Source organism: Lasioglossum baleicum, chromosome 7 (genome assembly GCF_051020765.1).
Source record: "Lasioglossum baleicum chromosome 7, iyLasBale1, whole genome shotgun sequence".
Classification (NCBI taxonomy): domain Eukaryota; kingdom Metazoa; phylum Arthropoda; class Insecta; order Hymenoptera; family Halictidae; genus Lasioglossum; species Lasioglossum baleicum.
In genome coordinates this window covers 6113600-6137598 of record NC_134935.1, presented here as the reverse complement: position 1 = coordinate 6137598, position 23999 = coordinate 6113600, and the positions used below count along the sequence as shown (strand labels likewise).

Genomic DNA, 23999 nt, shown 5'->3' with positions numbered 1-23999 from the left:
GCACATCATGTACGAACATCTAACGTCTTCAAGCTTTGAAATGAGTCCAGGCTTGTGCTATTTGTTTTTAGGAGATGATCTCAATTTAAATAACGAGAATTTTAGAAGACGTGTAGTGTTTAAACACTTTTCGGATCCACTGTAATTGATTTGTTTAAAGATCAACGAAAACTATAGTGTAAAACTTTTGTCCCAGTAGATCGCGGAAATAACACGCTACGCTATGTCATCCATAATGCCACTGCCTCGATCCCATAATTTCCCGTAAACAAGCTCATTCCGTGATTGCAAACGATTATTTAACGCGAGGATTCTGACACTGGCGAACAGTATTCAGAACGTTTCGAGTGTACTTGGAACAGACTTACGTAAATCAGTTTAAATCGGGGAATTATCTCGTTTCCTGTTGCACGGTGTCAAGCCTGAACACCTGCTAATCTGTCCCCATATAAATGTCGTTCCCGAGGGAAACGCAATCACTAGTTCAGCGAAATCAGTTTTCGCGCGTTGGTCGAGTTTCAATACCATCGATGCTATTAGAAACATGAACAGTGTCATCGCTATAGCTTGCTTATTATCCGTCGTGGTGAGTGGTCCGCAGTCTAGATCCCATTGATCTGACGATCTAGTCTGCTTGTTTATTTATTCTTAAGTTAATTTTTTCGTAATATTCAGACTGTTGGAGCGGATATAATCGACGTCTACTTGGAATCTACCAAAGATAAGTTTATGCCTTGCGCGAGGGAAAATGGTTACACCGAAGGTAAGCATTCGTCTTCTACTTATGTAAATTAATTTACTTTTCTGAGAACACCGAAAAGTTTCAGCTGGTACCATGTAGTACTGTTAACAATTAACATATCTTCTAAATTAATGACTTTTTAATATTAAAAATATGTACTCCTATTCAGAAATCGTGTCCCTCCCGAAAAAGTAAATTTGTTGTTACAAATAATAACAGTAGATCGAAGCGGTAATATCTAACAAAATACGCTGTATAATACATTCAAATAAAAAATGGTATTTTGTTTAAATGAACCAGACAATCTCCGAACAATATTTGACAAGGACACTGCTCTGGGTGTGGACGGTTCCACGTGTCAACGTGCTTGCACGATGAAGGCATTGGGCATGGTAGGTCACAAACAAGAATTTAATACATGAATTAATTAACATGTTGACTGCCACATCAGTGCCCATAAAACTCGCTCAAAATCAAAGCAACTTATTTAATATTATAAGAAAAAAAAAACAGTGGCAGTCAAAATGATAAAGAATTTCATGAATTTGATGGGTTTAAAGTAACGAATGTCTTTTTATAAAAATTCAAGATGGAGAATTCGAAACTGGTTCCACAAAGTTTGGACGTATTTATCAAGACGGTGCACGCCGACGATCCGGAAAAAATTCGTGTCTTGCAAAAAGCCGCGGCAGAATGCTTAGAGAAAGGTGAGGGACGGAATATGAATACTAATAATAAAACGGAATGAAAAATAATGTAACTAAATGTAAGTTCTACAATTCACTCTGTTTGATTGGTTTCAGCGGAACCTATGACCGACGAGTGCAAGATCGCATATGTTTTCGTCGAATGTTTCCTGTCCAAACATTGAAATGAATTTTAATTAGGTTTATAACAGTATGCTGTCAATGCAAAAATTTTTTTAAATATCCATCGGACATGTGTATATATTTTGTTACTTTGAAAGATTGTGCTTGGAGCTTATCTCTCCGACATCTAATAAACAAAATTCGAGTGTGTAATGATTTATATATTTCTTCATTTTTCCATTCGACGAATAAAATCAAATGAATAAGGGAGAAATGTTTCGCTAATTATCCATTGTCAATATGTTATTTTAGAATATCCTCGCAAAACTTGATGCGGTTCATTTCCACATTGTCCATATGTTTTGTAAATATTTGTGTATGTCTATATGCGTCGTTGGAAATATTAACAATCATGTTATTCGCATCATACATAAAAATACGCAATAATAATCGGCTGGATTCTGTGTACCCCGTAAACAATACCCACTATACTTCCCAAAACTTCCTAACCTCTTGCTCACGCGAAACTCGCTAAATTCACGAGACCCACGCAAAAGAGAGACCGAGACGGTAAACGTTCCGTTCTCACACGAAAATCATCCAGCCACCTCGCGGAATAATTTGGAAAGGATCCACTGTATCGACTTACCGTCCCCATCGATCGTGAAGGCCACTTTTAAAGGTGTTAGGGGCATTTCCTTCCCTCCCCTCGAACGGCACGGGCTCCTTCGCCTCCCTTGGGCAGAGTTCACAGGGGTAGCACTTATTTATTATAAACAGAGGTCACGGAACGGAAGCCAGCGCGACAGTCATCCTCCGTGATTTTGGGTAGTGAGAACCTCTCTGAAGTAAAACCTTCCTTAAAGAGTCTGGTCCGTCACGCTCCGAGGTGAAACGTTATTTGAGTAAAAGACGTCTTATTTCAAACGTTAAAACGACGTCTTTCTAGGACGTAAGACTTTCAGATCTAAAATAAACGTTATAAAGAAGTCTTTATGACGTCGTAATCAAACAATGCGGCCACAGGTTGGCCACCCCTGTCCTGAGTGGTATCTGGGCCCCAGACCTGTTCCAAGAATTACCATGGCGGCCGCGCCTCGCGACCGGAGGTGTTTGAAACATCCCCAGGGGACGACCACACTACCCACGGACCCCATATTTGGAATGAGTGTGCAGAACCCTGAAATAGTCTGATGTTCGAAGGGGGTCTTTGTCCTTCTTCGACGCCTCTGGGTTCTTCAGCCCGTGTGCAGTAGTCCCATTCCCAAATTACCCGCGCGCACGGGATCTTTCCGATCATGGCCAATATTATGTCATCGCGTGGTCCCACGAAGCAAGGCACCAATCATCTAAAGATGTGGTGCACGTGCGGTGGTCGTGTGGTGCGCGCAATAGATGCGAACTATTGGTCGATAAATAATCGATACGGAATCTCCCCGGGAAGCGCTCTTGAATCCTGCAAGCGGCTAAATACGGCTATTTAGTCTAATTAGTAGAGGTGTGCGGGACGGGACGGGAATTCCGTGAATATGTTCGGGATCTCTGAGACGAAAGCCAAACGTAGAGAAGGACAGCATGTAAATACGGATGGCAAAGAACACGCGGGCCTTTGAATTGTGCCGCCGACGGCGATTGTCCGTGACTCTTTCCCATACGCTGTCCTTCCTTGGCCGACAGTGGAATGGGTAGGAAATGGACACTTTCGTCCCAGAGATCCCGAACACATTCACGGGATTCCCGGACATTTTCGGGAATTCCCGTCCCGTCCAGCTACACCTCTAGTAATTAGTATTAATTATAAAATATAATCTGAACAAGACTGAATGTCGCTAGCTACTGAGATTTTCATATATGTAAACGAAAGGGTTAAGTGCAACATATGTTCTGTGCACAGAACATAAAGATTAATTTTAACGAAGTCACCTGATGTTACCAATATATGTAACCATATACATATAACATATACTATATTGATGTATCTGTCCCATGCGTCTTTACTTGAGCCTAGGGATTTGATTTTCTTAATACAAACTTACGGCGACACCTTAAAAACTGATGTATCATTGTATTTACTCGTTTTATCGAGCTTGGAATGAGAGGTATGCTGCCAACTTCACAGTACTATATGTAAGTTAGAACAGGGGTCGACAAACTACGGCCCGCGGGCCAAATCCGGCCCGCCGCCTGTTTTTAATCAGGCCCGCAAGGATAATGAACACGAAAGAAATAAATCAAATTACGTAAAATAAAAAAGATTATGTAAAAATATCACTTCCTAATAAAGAAATTTTGAACCTGTTTCTTTTTCGTTGCTCTATGAGTAGAATTACCTATCCATGTAAATATCTTCGAGCTTGCTACCCGGCCCCCTAGCCTAAAAATTTTACATTCTGGCCCTTTCCAAAAGAAGTGTTTGCCGACCCCTGAGTTAGCACACGAGGATGTTCCTCATTTTCGTTCCATGAAACAGTGAACAAAAAACCGTACATCATTTTCAAAAATGGTTCTTTAGTTTCCCAGTTGCTACGTCTTCAAGCTTTAAAACGAGTCAAGGCTTATGGTTGTGCTATTTGTTTTTTCGGAACCGATCACACTTTGAATAACGAAAATTCTACAAGAGTCGAACGTGCAGCGTTTAAATACTTTTCGGATCCACTGTTTGATTGATTTGTTTGATGGTGGTAATCAGATCAACGAAAACAACAGTGTAATACTTTTGTCCGAGTAGATCGCGGAAATCACAAGCTACGCGACGTCATCCATAATGCCACTGCCTCGAAACCATAATTTCGCCGTAAACAGGCTCGTTCCGTGATTGCAAACAATCGTCTGACGTGACGATTCTGACACGCGCCGAACAGTAATGAGAACGTTTCGGGTGTACTTGGAACAGACTTACGTAAATCAATATAAATCGGGGAATTATCTCGTTTCCTGTTGTACAGTGTCAAGCCGTGTACACCGGCTAATCTGTCCCTATATAAATATCGTTCCCGTGGGAAGCGCGATCACTAGTTCAGCGGGACTAATCAGCGAAATCCGACGCGTTGGTCAAGTTTCAATACCACTGATGCTGTTAGAAACATGAAGATTGTCATCGCTATATCTTGCTTATTAGCCGCCGTGGTGAGTGGTCCTCAGTTTAGATCTTGTTAATCCGACGATCTAGCTCGTTCATGTACTCTCAGTACAGTAATGTCTCGATGTACGTGAAAACTTCGGAACCGATATGTTTACGGTGGTCCGCGGCTGTTCCCGGGAAACGGCGACACACGAGAAGGTCCGTTCCGAGAACAGCCAAACCTACAGACGCACAGTGGGGTATTTGATCAATCTAGCTGGCCAAAATTATTTTTTTTGCTTAACGCGTTTAAAATGTACCTACTAACTTATATAATAGTATTTTATCTTTAAAAAAATAATTATAAAAAAATAAAACTTAACCATTTTTATTGAAAGTATTATTTTTGACCAATTTAACAATATGCGCGAATTACTATAATATAAACAATATAACCTATTTCACCATATAATATAATATAATATAATATAATATATAATACATCCATATTAATATAATGGATAATATAATATAATGCAGCTGTCTGTGTGTGTGTGTGTGCGGACATTTGTTATAAAAAAGTACTAACCTATGTATGTCGAAAAGTTAGTAGTTCAGGAGATATTTCAATTTGAATAACTCTAAAATTACTGTTACTGTCGTACTAAGACGTTACACAAGTAAGTAAACACTAACGTCTTTGCAGTTCAAAAGTTTTGTCAAGCCAACTTAGATTTTTTTAAAAAAAAAACCTCTTCTTTCCGAGATGCTGCCGTCCATCTATGCTTTATTTCCGACTTGATATAGGAAAATTTGCTTCGAATTTCTTCTTTTGATTACACAAGTAGTTCTCGCCATATGTCAACTTTGCATTTACATTGACATTTTGAAGTTGTTGAATAATGCACCATATTCGCCTCCGTGTAAATATTTGAACATTAGATGGCCCTAAAACAATAATAAATGCTTCTAAATCGGGTAAAACATCACTTTAAAAAATATCATTCACGTTTACAAAATCTTATTTTAACTACAACTTATGAATTCGTAAATATTCGTAACTGTCTTTTACACTGAAATAAAGCTGAAACCTTCCACTTTACAGTGGCTAAACAAACATTACCGGGACGGACCCGGGCGTACAACTAATTCCTTCCGATTGTATGTACTTTGAGATTAAAACTGCCTTCAAATTGACTTTTTTCACTTGCTGTTAATTTATTGAAATGAACACATATCTGATGAAAATTGTGTGAAATACACACACTTGCCTGTTACAACAATATCCATAATCGGTTTTCTTAAAATACTTTTCGTGATTAAAAATATTTCACTTCGAACGTTGCTAATGCGGACGACACGACGAAAGGCACAAGCACTGTACTGAATGACTAAAATTCCAAAATGCCAAATCGGAAAAAAACCGATGGTTTAATGACCCCCCAATATTCAACTTTTCCACGTAACAACTCATTTTTACCTGGGATGAGTTTGACGAAATCGACCTTTGGCCAGTTAGATCGGCCAAATACCCCACAGTGAGACGTTTCGATCAATCGATCACGAAGAGTTGAATCTCGTGACAGTGATTGTCGCGAGGACGTACAGTGCGGAAACGAGATAATTTATTTTTTCTTCCCTTCGGCGGTTTGTCGCGTCGCCGCGAACGCGAAAATGAACCCCGCAGGTAACGCAAGTTGCTGTCCGCGTCCCACAGTTTCGGGAGACGAATCCGAAGACCTGATTCTGGCAACTGGAATCACAGTTCGTGATAGGAGGATCACGCAAGACCGCTATCACTACGTCGCGAAATATCGAAAGCCGAAGTAATGGTCGATGGTCGACCAGACCCTGAAGACGGAGTTGATTGGACGTCTCTCAGATTGCAAAGATTGGAAAGCCGACGGACCGGGCTACCAAAACAATTTTTATGGTGAATACCGTGTTAGTGAATTTTCAAGAATTGCGTTTCTGCTGCACCAGAAGTGACACGCCGGAAGGGATACGCCGCGGGCCGTCACCGCGAACGACACACGACCGTTGGTTTTAAGACGAGTATGGATTTAACACACTGCCTAACGAACCGTGGCTATTATATAAAATGTCCGGGCAATTTGTGAAATACCTGTACATTATACACATTGCCCGAAAGATCAGGCATTCTATAGAATACTCTCCCCTCTCCCACATGTCACTTGTATCCGTACATAATACATATATCGAGGCAATACTGTATTTACTTCCGCTTTTCGTTGATCGTCCATCGCAAAAATGAATGAATCTATCTTAATTCTTCCCGGATTGAGAAACACAAGAAAAGAGTAGATAGACGACGTATGTTTTATTCAAAGCAGAGCAACAGCCTGTACAGTCTAGTGAAGTGTGTGCCATGCGTTCATTTCATTGTCAATAAATCTAAGAATAAAAGTGGTACTATGTTGCTCTGGTTACCTACCGCGAATTGAATTAGATAATACGTTTATCGGCCCAAAACCTTTATTCACTTTGTTCCCAGGTTCCGGCGTACAGTTCTCTGGACCCGGATGTGGTAATAGCCAAATATCTGGACTACTTGATGCCAAACGTGCAACCTTGCGTAGGAGAATTCAAGCTCTCAGAAGGTGAAGAAACGTTAGTCGAAAGACGCAGAAGAAATCAGGTTTGACAGAAGACAAAGGGAAATAAAACGGATGAACGTTTTCTCGTTTTAGATCAACTCGAGAACATGAAGAAATTAGGTGACATGGACACGAAAGAGTTAGGTTGCCTGAAGTCGTGCGTTATGAAGCGATTGGGCATCGTAAGTGATTCGTTGAAGATAATACGTATACGTTTACAGCTAGTTCGGTGAACACTGATCAGTAACCTGCGGATTTGATGCATTTATGAGAAGAATCACTAGGTGCAATTTAAAACGTTGAAAGTAGTATTAAGAGAGTTTAGAAATAATGATACTTTCGGTTCCAACTTACACAAATTATTGTTGTATAAATTTCATATAGTTGATGTCGAAAAGTTATATTTTGCTTAAACATCCGCAGTCTACTGATCATGTCCTGATATATTGCGAATTAACCGTTTCTTTCTGCGCCAGCTGACTGGACTCGACTTCCATATAGAACCAATCTATAAAATGATCGACGCCATACACAAAGGGAACCAAGCGGAGATAACCGAGGTGACGGGCATCGCTGAGAGCTGCTTGCCTATTAGTAAGTCACAATTAAAGTCTTGATCTAAGCCGGACGGAGCTGTACGGGGTCCCATGTAAATCATCGACACAGATTTTTCCGACACGACACGGTTTTCACCGACAACATTTCACCTACTCCAGATTTGACCGACAATAGCTTTGGCCGATAACGCATTTAACCAACAACGATTTTGACCGACAACGAATTTGATCCACAACGACTTGAGACACAGTATGATAATATTGTATGATAATACTGTATGATAATGCATACTGTGGTCGTCTTGAGTTGTTGTGGATCAAATTCGTTGACGGTCAAAATCGTTGTCGGTTAAAGGCGTTGTCGGTCAAATCTGGAGTCGGTGAAATGTTGTCGGTGAAAACCGTGTCGGAGAAATCTGCGTCGGTGATTTCCATGGGACCCAGTTGTACGATCTTCGTCAGTTTGTTTACCCCCTCCATTATCTACCCTTTCCAGAGTAGTGTGAAGTGTAAACATGTCACGTAATCCGATATTTGAGTCATAGCTATAATCATCTTTGTCCTTAGTAATTTCCTAGTAGAAGAAAATCTATATTTATAGTATGCCTATAGTTACTTTACTAGGAAGTTACATTGACTTGATAACAGGATTGAAATGGATACCTTTGGTATCTTATTTCTACCTCAGTTGTTATAAGGTAAGGGGGATTAAACAATCTTTTTACTAATTACATCGTTGAAGATAGCTGAGCGCATGCACAGTTAGAAGCAAAACTGCTCACACACACTTTAAATCAGAATAACTTTTTTATGAATGGACCAAACGACTTGAATTTATCTGTACGGCTAGAAGAGATTAGTTTAGTAAATGACGCCTAAAAAATATGTTGAAAAAATGCACTAGCTCGGAATTGTGAAAAACAATAGTAAAAACTGATTTTTACTTTTTTAACTGGGCCAATAACGAAAATTTAAAAGATGAGTTTGGTCAACTTGTATAAATTATATACGCTCCGAAAATTTCATTGAAATTGGTTAATTGGTTTACGAGTTATAAACGAGATCAAAAGTGGTAAAAATTGCAATGTTTCAAGATTCTCGGTAAAAACCACTTTTGATCGTTTATAACTCGTGAATCAATTAACCAATTTCAATGAAATTTTCGGAGCGTATACAGGGTGTCCCAAAATTCGTAAAAATCCCGAAAGGGGATGGTTCCTGAGACCATTTCAAGCGACATTTTCCTGTGCAAAAATGTTATCCGCGGTTTTGTTTAGGAGTTATCAACGAAAAACACGGACCAATCAGAGCGCGATCTAGACGCGAGTTGCCACAGTCGGCCAGTAGACAGTTGGCGCGCCGCGCCGGGCCGACTGTGGCAACTCGCGTCTAGATCGCACTCTGATTGGTCCGTGTTTTTCGTTAATAACTCCTAAACAAAGCCGCGGCTGACATTGGTGCAAAGGAAAATGTCGCTTGAAATGGTCTCAGGAACCACCCTCTTTCGGGATTTTCACGAATTTTGGAACACCCTGTATAATTTATACGAGTTGACCAAACACATCTTTTAAATTTTCGTTATTGGCGCAGCTAAAACAAATGGTAAAATTCAATTTTTACTATTGTTTTTCAGAATTCTGACCAAATGCATTTTTTCAACATATTTTTTAGACGACAGTTACTAAACTAATTCTTCTAGCCTTACAGAGAAATTGAAGTCGTTTGGTCCATTCATAGAAAAGTTAGTCTGATTTAAGTGTGTGATCAGTTTTGCTCCTAACTGTATACTGCTTCTCTACATGTATATGCATAAATAAGCACGAATTTCATTTTTTAATGCGACACGCTCTTTTGTTACAGTCAATGGACTAGACGACGAATGCGCCATCGGTAACGCTTATACCGACTGCTGTATTGATAAGCTTTTCAATTAGAATATTTGCCCACGGAAGGCCTGTAAGTTGTAATCGTTCGGCGTCGACCACATGCACAACAATCAAGAAAGAGATGTAGAAGTCGTGCATCGTGCATCCTTTTCGTTCTCCTGTAGAAAATATTAGGTACTCTTCAACACTACCTTTCCAACGAGTAAATTGTATTCTAATGTGAAACAATTAAATGAATGCTATAAAAGTGTGACTTCTTCCGTACATTTTCTCTAAAGAATAATCCTCTCCCGTATTATTCGTGCATTAACAGCCATAATTATCCGTGAAATAATTCCAGACCGTTCGCACGCCCTTCTGTTTCATTAATAAGAATGGGATGAAGAAGCCAGACGATTGTTCGGACCACTTAACCGGACACCGGCCAGCACTTATGAATAAACAAAGCGACGTTAACGCGTTATGAATAATCAAGCTGCACTTGGGACGCGGCCACTATATGCATTTTAACGCGGGACCATCTAATGCTTCCACCACCCTATATGCATCATTGAGTATCAATAATTTAATCATAGAAAATATTCGTCTGATCCTTTGGCATCCCTTTAAGATGCATCATGCATACAGTGTGAATCACAATAATATTCGCACACTTTTAATAAGACGATAACTTTTTTATTATCGGACCTCACGACTTGGATCGTTTCGAAGTTAGAACAATTAGTTTGCTACTATTACTTACTATTTAAAAAAGGACAAGATAGTATTCTCTCCGTATAACTGGCGCAGAGATCTCTACCGTAACTGTGAAAATTTTATCCAGCGAGATGAGCATCGGTGAGACTCACACTAGCGCATGCGAAGCAAAAGATTGCGACGACTCTTCCAATTTCTCATGAAACTTTTACCATCTTTGACCTTTATCATCTCCACTGATAAACCTATAGAAAAACAGTTAGGCCGTCCACACACGGGTCGATCGTCGATTCGGTCGACGCGATTCCAGTCGCATGCGATTCCCCCCTCCACGTGACTTCCAATGCAAATGAATGGAGAGCCACACACGGGTCGATTCGTGGTCGACTGAAATCGGCTCGACTGAAGTCGCGTCCGTCGCATGAACCGTCCACACACGGGTCGATCGTCGATTCGGTCGTCGTGATTCCAGTCGCATGCGATTCCCCCTCCACATGATTTCCAATGAAAATAAATGAAGAGCCGCACATTGAAATCGCCGCGATTCTAATCGCGAGCGATCGGCAGCGAAGTTGGAAAATCGCGTGGATCGCGCACGATTCGCGCGACTCATGGAGGTAAGTTTGTGCAGTTCATGTAATTTAAATGATTTGGCCATTATTTTTTGTAGTTTGAGTGCATTGCACTCTTCGATGTGGTCTATGTATTTAGGTTACATAGGTTATTATTTATTTATTATCTTTTTTTATGTTATTGCGCATACTAATAATATTAAGGTAAGCTTTTTATTTACATAGTTGAATATAATCATGTAGGTTTATGAAAAACAAAAACAAAAGGCAAAGTAAAAAAAAATTGAAGTCACAGGGATTGATAAACTGTTGTACAATTTTCTGTGGAGTGGGACTGTTCTTAGGGAGTTGTCTTCTCAGGTCGATTTAATCCGGAAGTATTACCACTTGGTATATTGAGCGAAGATCGAGGGAAATCTGTTGAACTTCCACCAACCTCATCTATGAGGAGCAATGCTCAACTGAGGAGTTACAAAAGGAGAGCTTTCATGCGACGGACGCGATTTCAGTCGAGCCGATTTCAGTCGACCACGAATCGACCCGTGTGCGGCTCTCCATTCATTTGCATTGGAAGTCACGTGGAGGGGAATCGCATGCGACTGGAATCGCGTCGACCAAATCGACGATCGACCCGTGTGTGGACGAAATCGCGTCCGCCGCATGAATCGTACATGACGAGCAAGACGTACGAACTTCACGACGCGATTACAATCGACCCGTGTGTGGACGGCCTTAGGGTTGGGATACGTAAATATTTTACTTTTGTCCAGCTATAGAATCACAGTTTTTACCACCGTGCAGCACGATTGTTTGAAATAGAATCCTCGATGGCTCATCCCCGGTCGCATTTTCCACGAGAAGCATTGTTCTAATTGCAAATATATTACCCTTGTCCGTCCCCAGTTAGAATATGCGTCAACTATATGGTCTCCGAAAAGCGTTAAATATGAAATTATGCTAGCGAGAGTGGAGCATAAATTCCTCAGGTTTTGTGCATATAAGACAAACAACCCAATGTCATTCTTTGATCATAATTACTCAATAATATTAAACACAGTCAACCTTGAAATATTATCCGATCGTAGAACAGTTTCCGACCAGAGCTTTATCTTCAATTTAATTAATAACAATATAGATTGTCCCGCACACTCCTTAGGCAAATCAATTTCTACGTACCTGAACGTGTTTTGAGAACGAGAGCAGGGTTTCAAACAATGAAATCCAAATCCTCATATGGAATAAGAAATCCATTAAATCGCATTATTGCTTGCTCTAACATATTTTATAACAATATCGATTTTTTTAATGGCACGTTACAGGCATTCAAAACAAAATTGCGCAATACTATATGTTAATCGTACCTGTATTTGTTTAGTTTCGCACGGTCCATTTTTATGTAAATTTTACTTAAGACTTAGGTTAAGATTTTATGTCAAGATTTTTGTCATATCTTCTTTTTGTTATATCAGTTATACTGTCAAAACTGTACACATTTGTATAAAAGGTCCTCGGTCCGTATATAATAATAATAAATTCCATAAAATGCAGTTTCGTCCCAACGATCGATGCCACGGAGTAACATAAGATCGTGTCGAAGTTATGACACGGTTTCGAGGAAGCGCGTTCAAGCTTTAACACGATGAAGACGAGCGATGATCGCATTCGCGTACGCGACTCACGTTGTAAGGCGGTATAATGTACCCCGTAATGGTCGAAGTTGCCTGGCATACACCGTGGAATAAAGTTACGGTCGACCTTACGCAGAGGACTTGGGAGAGACACTTTTGCAAATGGTCGGCTTTGCGAGCGATTACAGACGCTAGCTACATTTCCGATGGAACTGCCGGCGAACCCGTAGAATGCTAAACGATCCTCGGATCTACGGGAAAAAGGATCGAGACGCGAGATCATCGTGCAACGAATGCGGGCTATGGTGGTCCTTATTGTTCGACTTTTTCTCTGGTCTTACCATCCTCAATTTGCAAAAGGAAAGAATCGGACAAACGGAACCCATTCGCGTTGAAGTTTTAAAACTTTAATGTACTTCGCGTTATTTTGGAAATATTGTTGAATGTTTTTAGATAAACGACAACGTCTCAAATAAACAATGACGAGATTTATCGGTTACTTTTAAAAAAGACGTCGTAACGAGGGACAGAAAAATAGAGACATTTTACGTTACGTAAGAGTCGATTCCGCGGACAGGTTGCGGAGAATAAAGGAAAATATCAATTACGGGGCAATCGTTGTATTGTTAGTTAAACAAACTGCTCTGTATTGCTTGCCTGAGCCAGCGAACGTGCCGACCAAACAACGACGCAAGAATTTCCTTTAAATTTGATACGTTTGTCAACCGTATCGGCCTTCCCGATGGAAATATAAACCCTGGCGGCACGCAACGAATGTTTACTGTTCGCAAAATATTCACTGAGACACGGTGTCTTCGTCTGTTCTACGAATTTGTTTCGCGACATCGACACCTCACACCATGAACAGCATTCTCATTTTCGTCTGTGTCCTCGCCAGCTGTGTAAGTACGAGTACTATTATAGTTTTTCAATTACAATTAAAAATCGTTTTATTATCATACGATACACTCCGCGACAAAACGATAAGACACCTCTAGATTTCTAATGTTTCTCAATACCAATGATGTGTACAAAGATTTTGCATATAGATCTGTACACTGAGAAAAAAGAGTATGTAGTTACTTCAATAACACGCGTGTTATTGTAATTTTTTTACTTCGATGAATATCAATGTATTCTTTTCAATAGTATGAAATTTAGAAGCAAATCGTGATGTATTTGAATTGTCTATCATGAAATGATTGAAAATATTATTCGATTCAATACCGTACATTATTATTCGTAATATTTCTTTTTTTCCTTCAATCAGATATGTTGTTAAAAAGATTTGAGAAATGTATTGATTTATACTGGAATTGGTTTGAGGCAATATCTTATTTTTTTGAAAAGATTGATGGTCAAGCTATTCGCTTATACGATTGGCGGAAATGAGTTTTGCTATTGAAATTCAATAGTATTAAATATTAAAATAAGTTCATATGATATTGGCACTATTTTCAATAGTACATCTTATTGAATCAACATATATATTTTTTTGTTTCGACAGGATTTTTTTCTCAGTGTATATATTTTTTTTGCTGCAAAGAACAATTCAATATCTTTTATAATAACATCACAATATTTGTTTAAAGTTGAAAAATACGTTTTTCTAAAGTCATGTTTCTCAAAAACTGTGCGTCCAGGAGAAAAATTAAGGACAGATTCGGAATCAGCACAAAAAAACTCTATAAGAACCATCGAACAGTAATTGTGGAACAAAGGTGTTGGACAGTGTAATTAAATCACTATTCTTCACCATGTTTTATCGTTTTGACGCACCGGTTTTTCAAGTAAACTGATATAACTCCTAAGCCGCAACGTAAATGTACTTTGTATGTTACTAAACAGAGCATACTCTATATGTACAGATCTATATGTATACAAAATCTTTGTACACATCATTGGTATTGAGAAACATCAGAAATCTAGAGGTGTCTTATCGTTTTGTCGCGGAGTGTAATGTACTTAATGATAATATTTAATACTTAATATCTAATACATAGAAATACTTTGTCCGTTTTTTAGCACTGTTTTTCAATATTATGTATTCGTTAGCATAGACCGCAATTTAATTACACTGTATGATTTAGGCGACCATCCGAGGATTTGAGATACAACGATTCGCAGACCTGTTAGACATATCGCAAGACGAGTTGAACGAATGCGCGCAGAACAATAATATAGATAATGGTATGAAATACGTTTATCATATCAATCCAGGTACACCCGCTACATCGTGATTATGAAACCGGAAATTATCGCAGTTTAAATATAAGCGATTTTTCGAAAATCGGGTATTTAATGTTCGAATACTCCTTGGATCCACTGTATATCGGGAACAAGCTTTCATAACAGTATTAATGATTGTACTTTTGGCGACTACGGAATTACTGTCATATGAATTCAAACTGAGAATAATCTCACTGTGATTGACGCAATGATTGCCTGCGAGGTCACACATTGCAATCTGTAGCATATACTTACGTGGTCCGAAGCTGTAAACTCGATTATAATTCTGTTCGTATTTCGAATTTTGTATTGGAACTCAGAAAGCAAATTAGTAAGATACTACATTATTGCTTTTTGAAGAAAAGAGTCGATTTTGTTCGAACCGGTGTTTCGACCATTACAATATCTTACAGTCTCCTACCTTCTATTCCTCACTTTTCAAAAAATTTGTAGCCGACCTCGCGAGGATTCCGCAGCTTTTACGAAGCATGGATCCGGATTCAAATGAGGAGACACTGATACACAACTTTGGCTGCTTCATCGGCTGCGTCTTTGAAAAGGGGCAAATCGTAAGTATTCTTCGCGGTTCAACTATCAATTCTTCTCGTTCAGTTTTTGTTCCAACGCATTCGTCAGGCACAAGAGTATTGGCAATTGTTTCAGATACAAGATAATAAAATTCAAGTGAACGCTGTGCAGGAATTTGTAGAAGAGAACAACGTTCCCATCAGTTCCGAAATGAAGGAAAATCTCAATGGCTGCATTATTGAAGGTAAGTTTAAAAATATGTCTCCTGTCTATTCTTTTAAAAATTCTTTAAAAAAGGTAATAGATAAGTAAACATTTGATTGGTTTGTTATTTGACCATCGAAGTCTATACACGTGTGTAAACATGGAGTCACGATTATAACATGTTGACTAATAAACCAACAGCGATAACGATTCCAATAGTTATAATATGCTACTTTCTTCTCACAACTGTTAGCCTCCTTGATGTGACTAAATAAAAAAACATGTTTACAACTTGTCCATTACCGGACCGGAGAAGAATAACAGAAATAAATTACTATTATCTCGTTTCGGTTTATTCTCGTTTCCGGAAATTCTATGTACTTATGTAGAAATGAAAACATGTAAACTACTATTATGTACTGCTATGCACTTTTTCTCAACGTTTCAGCGAACAAGAAATCCGATAAGTGCGAATCGGCTTTCGACTTCACGATGTGTATTTATGAACAATTGTTTCGATGAGATCGAACGATTGTTTACTGACTGATAAGAGAGCATCGAATATTCTAAAATAATGGCAGAATTGTAAATTGTCACAAAAGAATTGTACACTGTCAAACAGCACCTTCAAAATTAATAAATTGATCCTCTGATAAAAGTTTAACAAATCTTTTAATCGCTTCATTATACTCCAATAACTTTGTTATTGAACAGTACTACAACATTTCGAAATTGTTTCAAAGATGACAATTGAATTCCTTATTTCTATATTTTCAATTCAAAATTATATTTTTATAAATTCTCTATAAAGAACCACTTTGTTATATACTTCTCTATATTCTTGTAAAATGTCATAATAATGTATGCCATATAAACCAAACTAGGGGTTTACGGCATCAATAAATAAATATTATAATTAATTAATTAAAGAACCACTTGTCAGTAGACTGAATTTAATATACAAAGTAATAATTAAATCATTAATTTTTTAATTTGAGCAAAGTTCTCGAAGTGAAAAATTTCAAAAAGGTTTTCGAAAAGGAATTGAGTTGAACAAAGCAAAATCTATAAGACGATTTATTTATTATTTAACAGAACGCGAAATGGATGTTCCGCAGCATAATAGTCAACAAACTTGGATTTTCCAAACACTATTTAGGGGAATGTTTCCGATTGTTGGAAATATCGATACCAACTAAAACGTGGAACAGTCTGCGTTTCGCGAGAAATAATATTTTTCTATTATCATAATCACTGACTAGATCATTCGCATCGATTTATCGGAAACGTAACCTCTCAGTGATATAACTCGTGCAACTTTAACCTCGGCTCCTCGGATATATAAAGTATTGCGATCGATCAGTTTGATGTCAGTCGATCGGATTAATTAATCAAGTGTCGTCAAGATACAGGAAATCAGGAAACCATCACCATGAAGTTTTTGCTGTTATTTACGTTCGTTACCGTCGCCTTGGTAAGTACTCAACTTTTACTCGAAATAGAAGAAGACCGTGACAAATAAAAAAATACAATTTTGTACGACAATGAAGGATATTTGACAATCATTTGAATTTTGTTTGTTTCAGGCCAACCAGAACTTCAATCTCGGTCCAGAACAATTGGCACGATCCTTAGCTAGAGCATTCCAAATCGACCCGATGGACAGTCTTGAGTGTATTCATAAATCAGAAGTAACAATGGGTAAACATTTGAATTACCTTGAAAGTGTCAATATCTACGACATTCCTACAGGGATTCCATTTGTATTAGTTTATGAGATACAGTTTTGCCTTTATTTTGATTTTCATAAAATATTAAGTCGCTCAGACAGTCATTTCTTAAGGGAAAATGAAAGCCAATTTTTTACCATTTCCAATAAGATTTATGACATTTTGTTCTATGATCTGTTGCGATTTTTCAGGCATCTTAACACTAGGTTTATGGACCCGTCAAAATGACGGGTTCTAATATTCTTAATTTGCAATTACATTAATTATTTACCAAATTTATTTCTTGAGGTATGTACTATTGGAAAACTGACCAAAAATGTGGATAGACACAATCTCGTTATGTTTATAAAATAATCCGAAAGTTATTTCTAGACCCCATAAACCAAGTGTCAAAGATCCCACGTCGTGGAATTTCCGTTTTCTATTAGCCTGAAATGTGTTATATGACTTTTTACTTTCTAATTTTATTGGAACGCGGAGTTTGAAAACGTTTAATCCATGGGCAAAGAGTTAAAGAATAAATTAAGAATTTCGCACTTTGTTACAGACGATCTGCGATATATGGAGGACGTCATAGATTTGGGCGACAATGAAGTTACGGACATGAAAAGTTTGAAGAAAGCGAGTTGCGCATTGGTCTGCTGCGCTCAAAAAAGGGGATTTGTAAGTCTCAGCCTCTATCGAGATCAATACAAAGAAACAGATGCGACGATAACTTTGAATCAATGATTACAGATGGTAGGAGCAGTGGTACAAGAGGAAGAAGTGTTCAAGTTTTTCCAAAAAATCGGTATTCCGGAGGATATAGAGATCCAAATGCGCAGTACCGTGCGTATTTGTAAAGAACAAGGTATCTAATCACCTACACATACTAAATAATGATTATTCAGAAACACCGAGTAACGTGAGAATAGTATAAATGAATTATATTTAATGACCGGGGTTTACGTTTACTATGATACACCATAATCGTTTTTCTCTGTCGCTCTTGCCTAACATGAACGGATTATAATAACTGATCTGAACGATACCGTTTCTGTTTCAGTGACGGATACATCCGACCAGTGTATGGCCGGCTACAAATTTATCAAATGCGCGTACCAAAGAAGTCAGCTGATAACGCAACACAAATGAATGGCCGTTGCTAATGTACAAGAAAACAGCGCTGTTTATCTTCGTCGTGATGTACATTTGAAAAAATGGCCGGTGAACGAGTAACGAGTTGTTAATGAAAAAAACAAACAACACCTTGCCTGTTTCAATAAAAAAACTCGTTTGTACAACCGTTATTAAACGACCGCAAACAAACTTCTATGTAAATATGTATACACCGTGTACAGTCACAGTCGCGTAAGATTGGAGGAGGTGCACGTTCAAAATGCAATGGTTAAATAATACTGGGCTCCTTGTGTGAAGGAGCTGTATGTATAATGTAATGGTTGTATACAATTCGTCAGAAATTATTCTCCGAAATATATTTTTGAACGCGAATTAAATAACTTTAGTTTTGAAATCTCCTGTCAACATCCAAAACCGTCCGTTCGACGACATTACGGATTTTAAGTCTTATGTGCTCAACCAAGATGAATAGATTATTTAAAACCTTTCTGTATTTAACATGGTTGCACAAAGTCTCATTTTGTGATATTGGTAATATATGAGAAATGAGAAATAAGAAAAATTATGTAATATTTTTTGGAGGGACTAACAAATTGTTGAAAGAAATACAGTAAATGGGTAACCGGTTGACTACACTTAGGTTAAATCATTACGGTTAAATCAATTTATACTTAACAGAAAGAAAGTACTATTACCTCGTTTCGGTTTATTCTCGTTTCCGGAAATTCTACTTATGTACAAATGGAAACATGTGAAGTACTATTATGTACTGCTATGCACTTTTTTCAACGTTCAGCGAACAAGAAATCCGATAAGTGCGAAGCAGCTTTCGACTTAACGATGTGTACTTATGAGCGGCATTGTAAATTGTCAAACAACACCTTTAATATAATAAATTGAAGCTCCGATAAAAATTGTAACAAATGGATTTTTGTGAACACAACTTATGAAATCATTTTTTCGTTGAATAGACTTCGTAACCCACTACTTTGAAGGAATATTGTATTCTCATATATAAAACACATTATACATAATCATAATGAAGTATGTGAACGTTTACTTAACGTATATCACTTGACGAACGATCACCTAACGTACCGGTGCGATTGTCGGTAGCACTCCTTGTAAGCTATGTGTGACTGTAATGTAATTTAAATTAGATATCTATTTTCCATAATTATATTTTCATTTACACAGGAAGTAAGGTAAGTATTTAATCGTTATAAATTACTTCTCGTCAACGAATTTTTTAACTACTGGTGATAAAAATAAAAAGATAAGGTGTAACCAGTAGTTAAAAAATTCGTTGATGAGAAGTAAGATAAAAAGATTAAATACTTGCCTTACTTCCTGTGTAAATGAAAATATAATTATGGAAAATAGTTTTCTAATTTAAATTACATTACAGTCACACATAACTTACAAGGAGTGCCAGCGACAATCGCACCGGTACGTTAAGTGATCGTTCGTCAAGTGATATACGTTAACTAAACGTTCAAATACTTCATTATCATTGTTTATAATGTGTTTTATATGTGAGAATACAATATTCCTTCACACAAGTGGGTTACGAAGTCATTTCAACGAAAAAATAATTTCATAAGTAGTGTTCACAAAAATCCATTTCTAGGAATTTCTGAGGTAGTAGACAAATTTTGCGACCAAATTTGAAATCAGCGTGAAAAAATCTACGTGAAATAATGTGTCGCATGTTTAACAAAAATTTCTTCCGCGCGTGGTATTGGAAAAACTACAATTTTCTTGAAATTGTGCAAGTTTAACGAATTTACACAAGGTTAAAAAACGTTCGTACCACAATCTCCATAATTATTTCATGTTCTGCAAAGTTTCAGCTTTCATTTTTAAAAAATTTCATCGCTCTATCACATTTCTATCGAAAGTTCTTTGATTTTGACAAAGAATTCATCGGTTTTACCTACTGTGTGCCGTTTCCCGTGGAACACCTGTTCCAGTGGTAAGCGCCACTGGCGACAACTTATGTGAGGCGAAAATATTTTGCTTTCTAGTTCGAAAAAAACGTCGACGTTCCAAACTTGAAAGGGTGACTTCTCAAGATAAAAGTCTGCTCTATCGCGTGGTATAGATTGATTTTCCGCTGGACCCTTATTTTTTAACATAAACTGAAAAATATCCTCAAAAATTGGTGAAAAAGTGGTGTCTCTCCGTCCCTAATGATTGTTTAAACATGTTTAAGCAAACACAATGTATTAGTATTTCGTATCACTGGATTCGGGAAAGTCTACAGAATCTTTTGCAGTCTAAAACAATTCAATATCTTTTATAATAACATCACAATATTTGTCTAAAGTTGAAAAATACGTTTTTTCCAAAGTCATGTGTCTCAAAAACTGTACGTGTAGGAGAAAAATTAAGGGCAGATTCGGAATCAGCGCGAAAAACTCTATATAAGATCCACTTAATAGTATATTGGAAACATAAAAAAAGTTGAAATTTGTTGAACAGTGTTACCAGAACGCGAAATGAACGTTGCGCAGCATAACAGTCAACAAATATATAAGCACACGTTCCCGATCGTTGGAAATATCGATAACAACTATAAACAAATCCGTTGTGTTTCTTCGAAAGATTCTATAAAACGTGGAACACTTTGCGTTTCGCGGGGAGTAATATTTTTCTATTTTCATAATCACACACTGACTAGATTTTTCGCTTCGATTTATCAGACACATAACCGCTCAATGACATAACTCGTGCTACTTTAACCCTGGCTCGTCGGATATATAAAGAATTGCGGACGATCCGTTTGATGTCAGTCGATCCGATTAATTAATCAAGTGTCGTCAAGATACAGGAAATCAGGAAACCATCACCATGAAGTTATTGCTGTTGTTTATGCTCGTTGCCGTCGCCTTGGTAAGTACTCAACTTTTACTCGAAATCGAAGAAAAACGTGACAAATAAAAAATACAATTTTTACGACAATGAAGGATATTTGACAATCATCTGAATTTTGTTTGTTTCAGGCGTACCAGGAGACCGAGACTACTCAAGAAAAAGCGGCGCGAATCTTAGCCAGAATATTCCGAATCGACCCGAAAGAGAGTCTTGAGTGTGTTAATAAATCAGAAGCAACGCTGGGTACACATTTTTAATTGCCTTGAAAATGTTAATGACTATGATATTCCTACAGGGAATCCTTTAGGATTAGTTCATGAAATAAAGTTTCGCCATTATTTTGATTTTCATAAAATACTAGGTCGTTCGGACAGTCATTACTTAAGGGAAAATGAAAGCCAACTTTTTACCATTTCAAATAAGTTTTATGACATTCTGTTCCATGATCTGTTGCGATTTTTCAGGCAACTTAACACTCGGTTTCCGGGACTCGTCCAAATGACGGGTTCTAATATTCTTAATATGCGATTACATATTAAGATTGTAAAGATACTTTCCTGAGAAGCAAATTATCTACAAAATTTATTTCTTGGGGTATATACTATTGGAAAACTGGCAAAAAAGTTGGATAGACACATCCTTGTCATGTTTATAAAATAATGCTATAGTTATTTCTAGACCTCTGTAAACCAAGTGTTAAGGATTCCACGCTCGTGGAATATCTGTTTTCTGTTAGCCAGAAATGTGTTATATGACTTTTTACTTTTTAATTTTATTGGAACGTGGAGCTTGAAAATGGGCGAAGGATTAAAGATTAAATTAAGATTTTCGCACTTTGTTACAGAGGATCTGCAATATATGCAGCAAGACGCAGTTTTGAGCGATACTGAAGCTACGGACATGAAAAGTTTGAAGAAAGCGACGTGCGCAATGGTTTGCTGCGCTCAAAAAATAGGAATTGTAAGTCCTAGCCTCTATCGAGATCAATAAAAATATACAAATGTGGCGACAACTTTGAATCGATGATTACAGATGGTAGGAGGAGCGATACAACTGGAAGAAATCTTCAAGTTTTTCAAAAAAATCGGTGTTCCGGAGGATTTCGAGATCCCACTGCGCAATAACGTGCGTATTTGTAAAGAACAAGGTATCTAATCACCTACATGTGTAATGAATTTTTTGCCCTAATTCCAAGCATCATGAGATAAATAATGATTATTCATAAGCACCAAGTAACGTAAGAATAGTATAAATGAATTATATTTAATGACCGGGGTTAACGTTAGCTATGATACACCATAATCGTTTTTCTCTATTGCTCTTGCCTAACATGAACGGATTATAATAACTTATCTGAACGATACCGTTTCTGTTTCAGTGACGGATACATCCGACGAGTGTATGGCCTTCCACAAATTTCAGAAGTGCGTGTACAAACTAAATCTGGCGGTACTGCAAGGCAAATGAATCGCCGTTGCTACTGTGCAAGAAAGCAGCGCCGTTTATCATCGTAGTGATGTACATTTGAAAAAATGGCCGGTGAACGAGTAACGAGTTGTTAATGAAAAAAACAAACAACACCTTGGCTATTTCAATAAAAAAGCTCGTTTTTACAACCGTTATTAGACGACCGCAAACAAACTTCTATGTAAATATGTATACACCGTGTACAGATTGGAGGAAGTGCACGTTCAAAATGCAATTGTTAAACAATATCCGGCTCCTTGTGTGAAAATAAGTCTGCTGTATGTATAATTTAATGGTTGTATATAATTCGTTAGAAATTATTCTCCGAAATATGTTCTTAAACGCGAATGAAATAGTAGCTTCTTGAAACCTCATGTCTCATGTCAACATCGGAAATTGTCCATTTGACGACATTAATTTATAGTTATCCAAGAAAGTTGAAGTGCGGTTTATTTGTCCAGAAGAACACAAAAATTTTTAAGACAAATTGACGCGTTGACGTAAATGACTTTGTATGTATAAATATTACAAAATTACTGGATTGTCACTATTTTTTGCAGTATGACAAGATCTCGTTGTCAAAGCAGTTGTTCGACTATCAATGGGAGATTATACGGTACACTATTAAATTGCATACTTGGCGACCATGATGTTTGTAGAATTATCTTGATATTTATATGGGATGTCTAATTCCCGCGAAGAACAGGCGAAGCGCGCGTCCAGCGAAAACAGGCGGAACCGCGCGTTCCGCGAAAAAACAGACGACTAACATCGTGACAAAAGAGACGATCTCGTGACTAAATAAACAAACATTTACAACTTGTCCATTACCGGACCGGAGAAGAATAATAGAAATAAATTACTATTATCTCGTATCGGTCTATTCTCGTTTCCGGAAATTCTACTTATGTACAAATGAAAGCATGTGAACTACTATTATGTACTGATATGCACTTTTTTTCAACCTTTCAGCAAACAAGAAACCCGATAAGCGCGAAACAGCTTTCGACATCACGATGTGTATTTATAAGCAATTGTTTCGATAAGAACGAACGATTGTTTAATGACTGATAAGAGAGCATCGAATATTATGAAATAACGGCAGAATTGTAAATTGTCACACACGAATTGTAAACTGTCAAACAACACCTTCAAAATTAATAAATTGATCCTCTGATAAAAGTTTAACAAATCTTATAGTCGCTTCATTATACCCCAAAAACTTTGTTATTGAACGGTACATTACAACTTTTCGAAATTGTTTAAAAGATGACAA

At 37.6% G+C, this 23999-nt stretch overlaps 6 protein-coding genes across 7 annotated transcripts in view; 5 read left to right on the top strand and 1 right to left on the bottom strand.

Annotated features, from left to right (window-relative positions):
• Window positions 1-23999, bottom strand: part of Spri (Src homology 2 domain-containing protein sprint) — a 267117-nt gene that overhangs the window by 210114 nt on the left and 33004 nt on the right. The gene's annotated exons all lie outside the window — the stretch shown is intronic.
• LOC143210212 (uncharacterized) lies at window positions 107-1867 on the top strand. The gene is made up of 5 exons (XM_076426861.1): window positions 107-586; window positions 676-763; window positions 1043-1134; window positions 1332-1449; window positions 1546-1867. Exons 1-5 carry the CDS (start codon window positions 545-547, stop codon window positions 1611-1613), a joined length of 408 nt encoding a protein of 135 aa, XP_076282976.1. The 5' UTR covers window positions 107-544; the 3' UTR covers window positions 1614-1867.
• LOC143210210 (uncharacterized) lies at window positions 4577-9920 on the top strand. Its single transcript, XM_076426859.1, has 5 exons — window positions 4577-4677; window positions 7128-7233; window positions 7324-7412; window positions 7707-7824; window positions 9648-9920. Exons 1-5 carry the CDS (start codon window positions 4636-4638, stop codon window positions 9719-9721), a joined length of 429 nt encoding a protein of 142 aa, XP_076282974.1. The 5' UTR covers window positions 4577-4635; the 3' UTR covers window positions 9722-9920.
• On the top strand, window positions 14978-16176 carry Obp7 (odorant binding protein 7). The gene is made up of 3 exons (XM_076426862.1): window positions 14978-15367; window positions 15462-15570; window positions 15979-16176. The coding sequence occupies exons 1-3, from the start codon at window positions 15287-15289 to the stop codon at window positions 16050-16052; spliced, it is 264 nt and encodes an 87-aa protein (XP_076282977.1). The 5' UTR covers window positions 14978-15286; the 3' UTR covers window positions 16053-16176.
• LOC143210205 (uncharacterized) lies at window positions 16852-18759 on the top strand. Its single transcript, XM_076426854.1, has 5 exons — window positions 16852-17004; window positions 17117-17231; window positions 17808-17923; window positions 17996-18110; window positions 18306-18759. Exons 1-5 carry the CDS (start codon window positions 16963-16965, stop codon window positions 18392-18394), a joined length of 477 nt encoding a protein of 158 aa, XP_076282969.1. The 5' UTR covers window positions 16852-16962; the 3' UTR covers window positions 18395-18759.
• Window positions 21114-23915, top strand: LOC143210203 (uncharacterized). Of its 2 annotated transcripts, none has more exons than XM_076426852.1 (5): window positions 21114-21274; window positions 21385-21499; window positions 22101-22216; window positions 22289-22381; window positions 22635-23915. In XM_076426852.1, exons 1-5 carry the CDS (start codon window positions 21233-21235, stop codon window positions 22635-22637), a joined length of 369 nt encoding a protein of 122 aa, XP_076282967.1. In that variant the 5' UTR covers window positions 21114-21232; the 3' UTR covers window positions 22638-23915. The 2 variants fall into 2 exon arrangements, with proteins under 2 accessions (XP_076282967.1, XP_076282966.1); XM_076426851.1 differs by having other exon boundaries at window positions 22289-22403.

Coding starts and splice junctions, on each gene's coding strand:
- LOC143210205 (XM_076426854.1), top strand. CDS start 16,963: ATGAAGTTTTTGCTGTTATTTACGTTCGTTACCGTCGCCTTG. Junction 17,005..17,116: donor CGTTCGTTACCGTCGCCTTG/GTAAGTACTCAA, acceptor TGTTTGTTTCAG/GCCAACCAGAACTTCAATCT. Junction 17,924..17,995: donor GCGCTCAAAAAAGGGGATTT/GTAAGTCTCAGC, acceptor CAATGATTACAG/ATGGTAGGAGCAGTGGTACA.
- LOC143210203 (XM_076426851.1), top strand. CDS start 21,233: ATGAAGTTATTGCTGTTGTTTATGCTCGTTGCCGTCGCCTTG. Junction 21,500..22,100: donor TAAATCAGAAGCAACGCTGG/GTACACATTTTT, acceptor ACTTTGTTACAG/AGGATCTGCAATATATGCAG. Junction 22,217..22,288: donor GCGCTCAAAAAATAGGAATT/GTAAGTCCTAGC, acceptor CGATGATTACAG/ATGGTAGGAGGAGCGATACA.
- Obp7 (XM_076426862.1), top strand. CDS start 15,287: ATGGATCCGGATTCAAATGAGGAGACACTGATACACAACTTTGGCTGC. Junction 15,368..15,461: donor TCTTTGAAAAGGGGCAAATC/GTAAGTATTCTT, acceptor CAATTGTTTCAG/ATACAAGATAATAAAATTCA. Junction 15,571..15,978: donor CAATGGCTGCATTATTGAAG/GTAAGTTTAAAA, acceptor TCAACGTTTCAG/CGAACAAGAAATCCGATAAG.
- LOC143210212 (XM_076426861.1), top strand. CDS start 545: ATGAACAGTGTCATCGCTATAGCTTGCTTATTATCCGTCGTG. Junction 587..675: donor CTTGCTTATTATCCGTCGTG/GTGAGTGGTCCG, acceptor CGTAATATTCAG/ACTGTTGGAGCGGATATAAT. Junction 1,450..1,545: donor GGCAGAATGCTTAGAGAAAG/GTGAGGGACGGA, acceptor GATTGGTTTCAG/CGGAACCTATGACCGACGAG.
- LOC143210210 (XM_076426859.1), top strand. CDS start 4,636: ATGAAGATTGTCATCGCTATATCTTGCTTATTAGCCGCCGTG. Junction 7,413..7,706: donor TTATGAAGCGATTGGGCATC/GTAAGTGATTCG, acceptor TTTCTGCGCCAG/CTGACTGGACTCGACTTCCA. Junction 7,825..9,647: donor TGAGAGCTGCTTGCCTATTA/GTAAGTCACAAT, acceptor CTTTTGTTACAG/TCAATGGACTAGACGACGAA.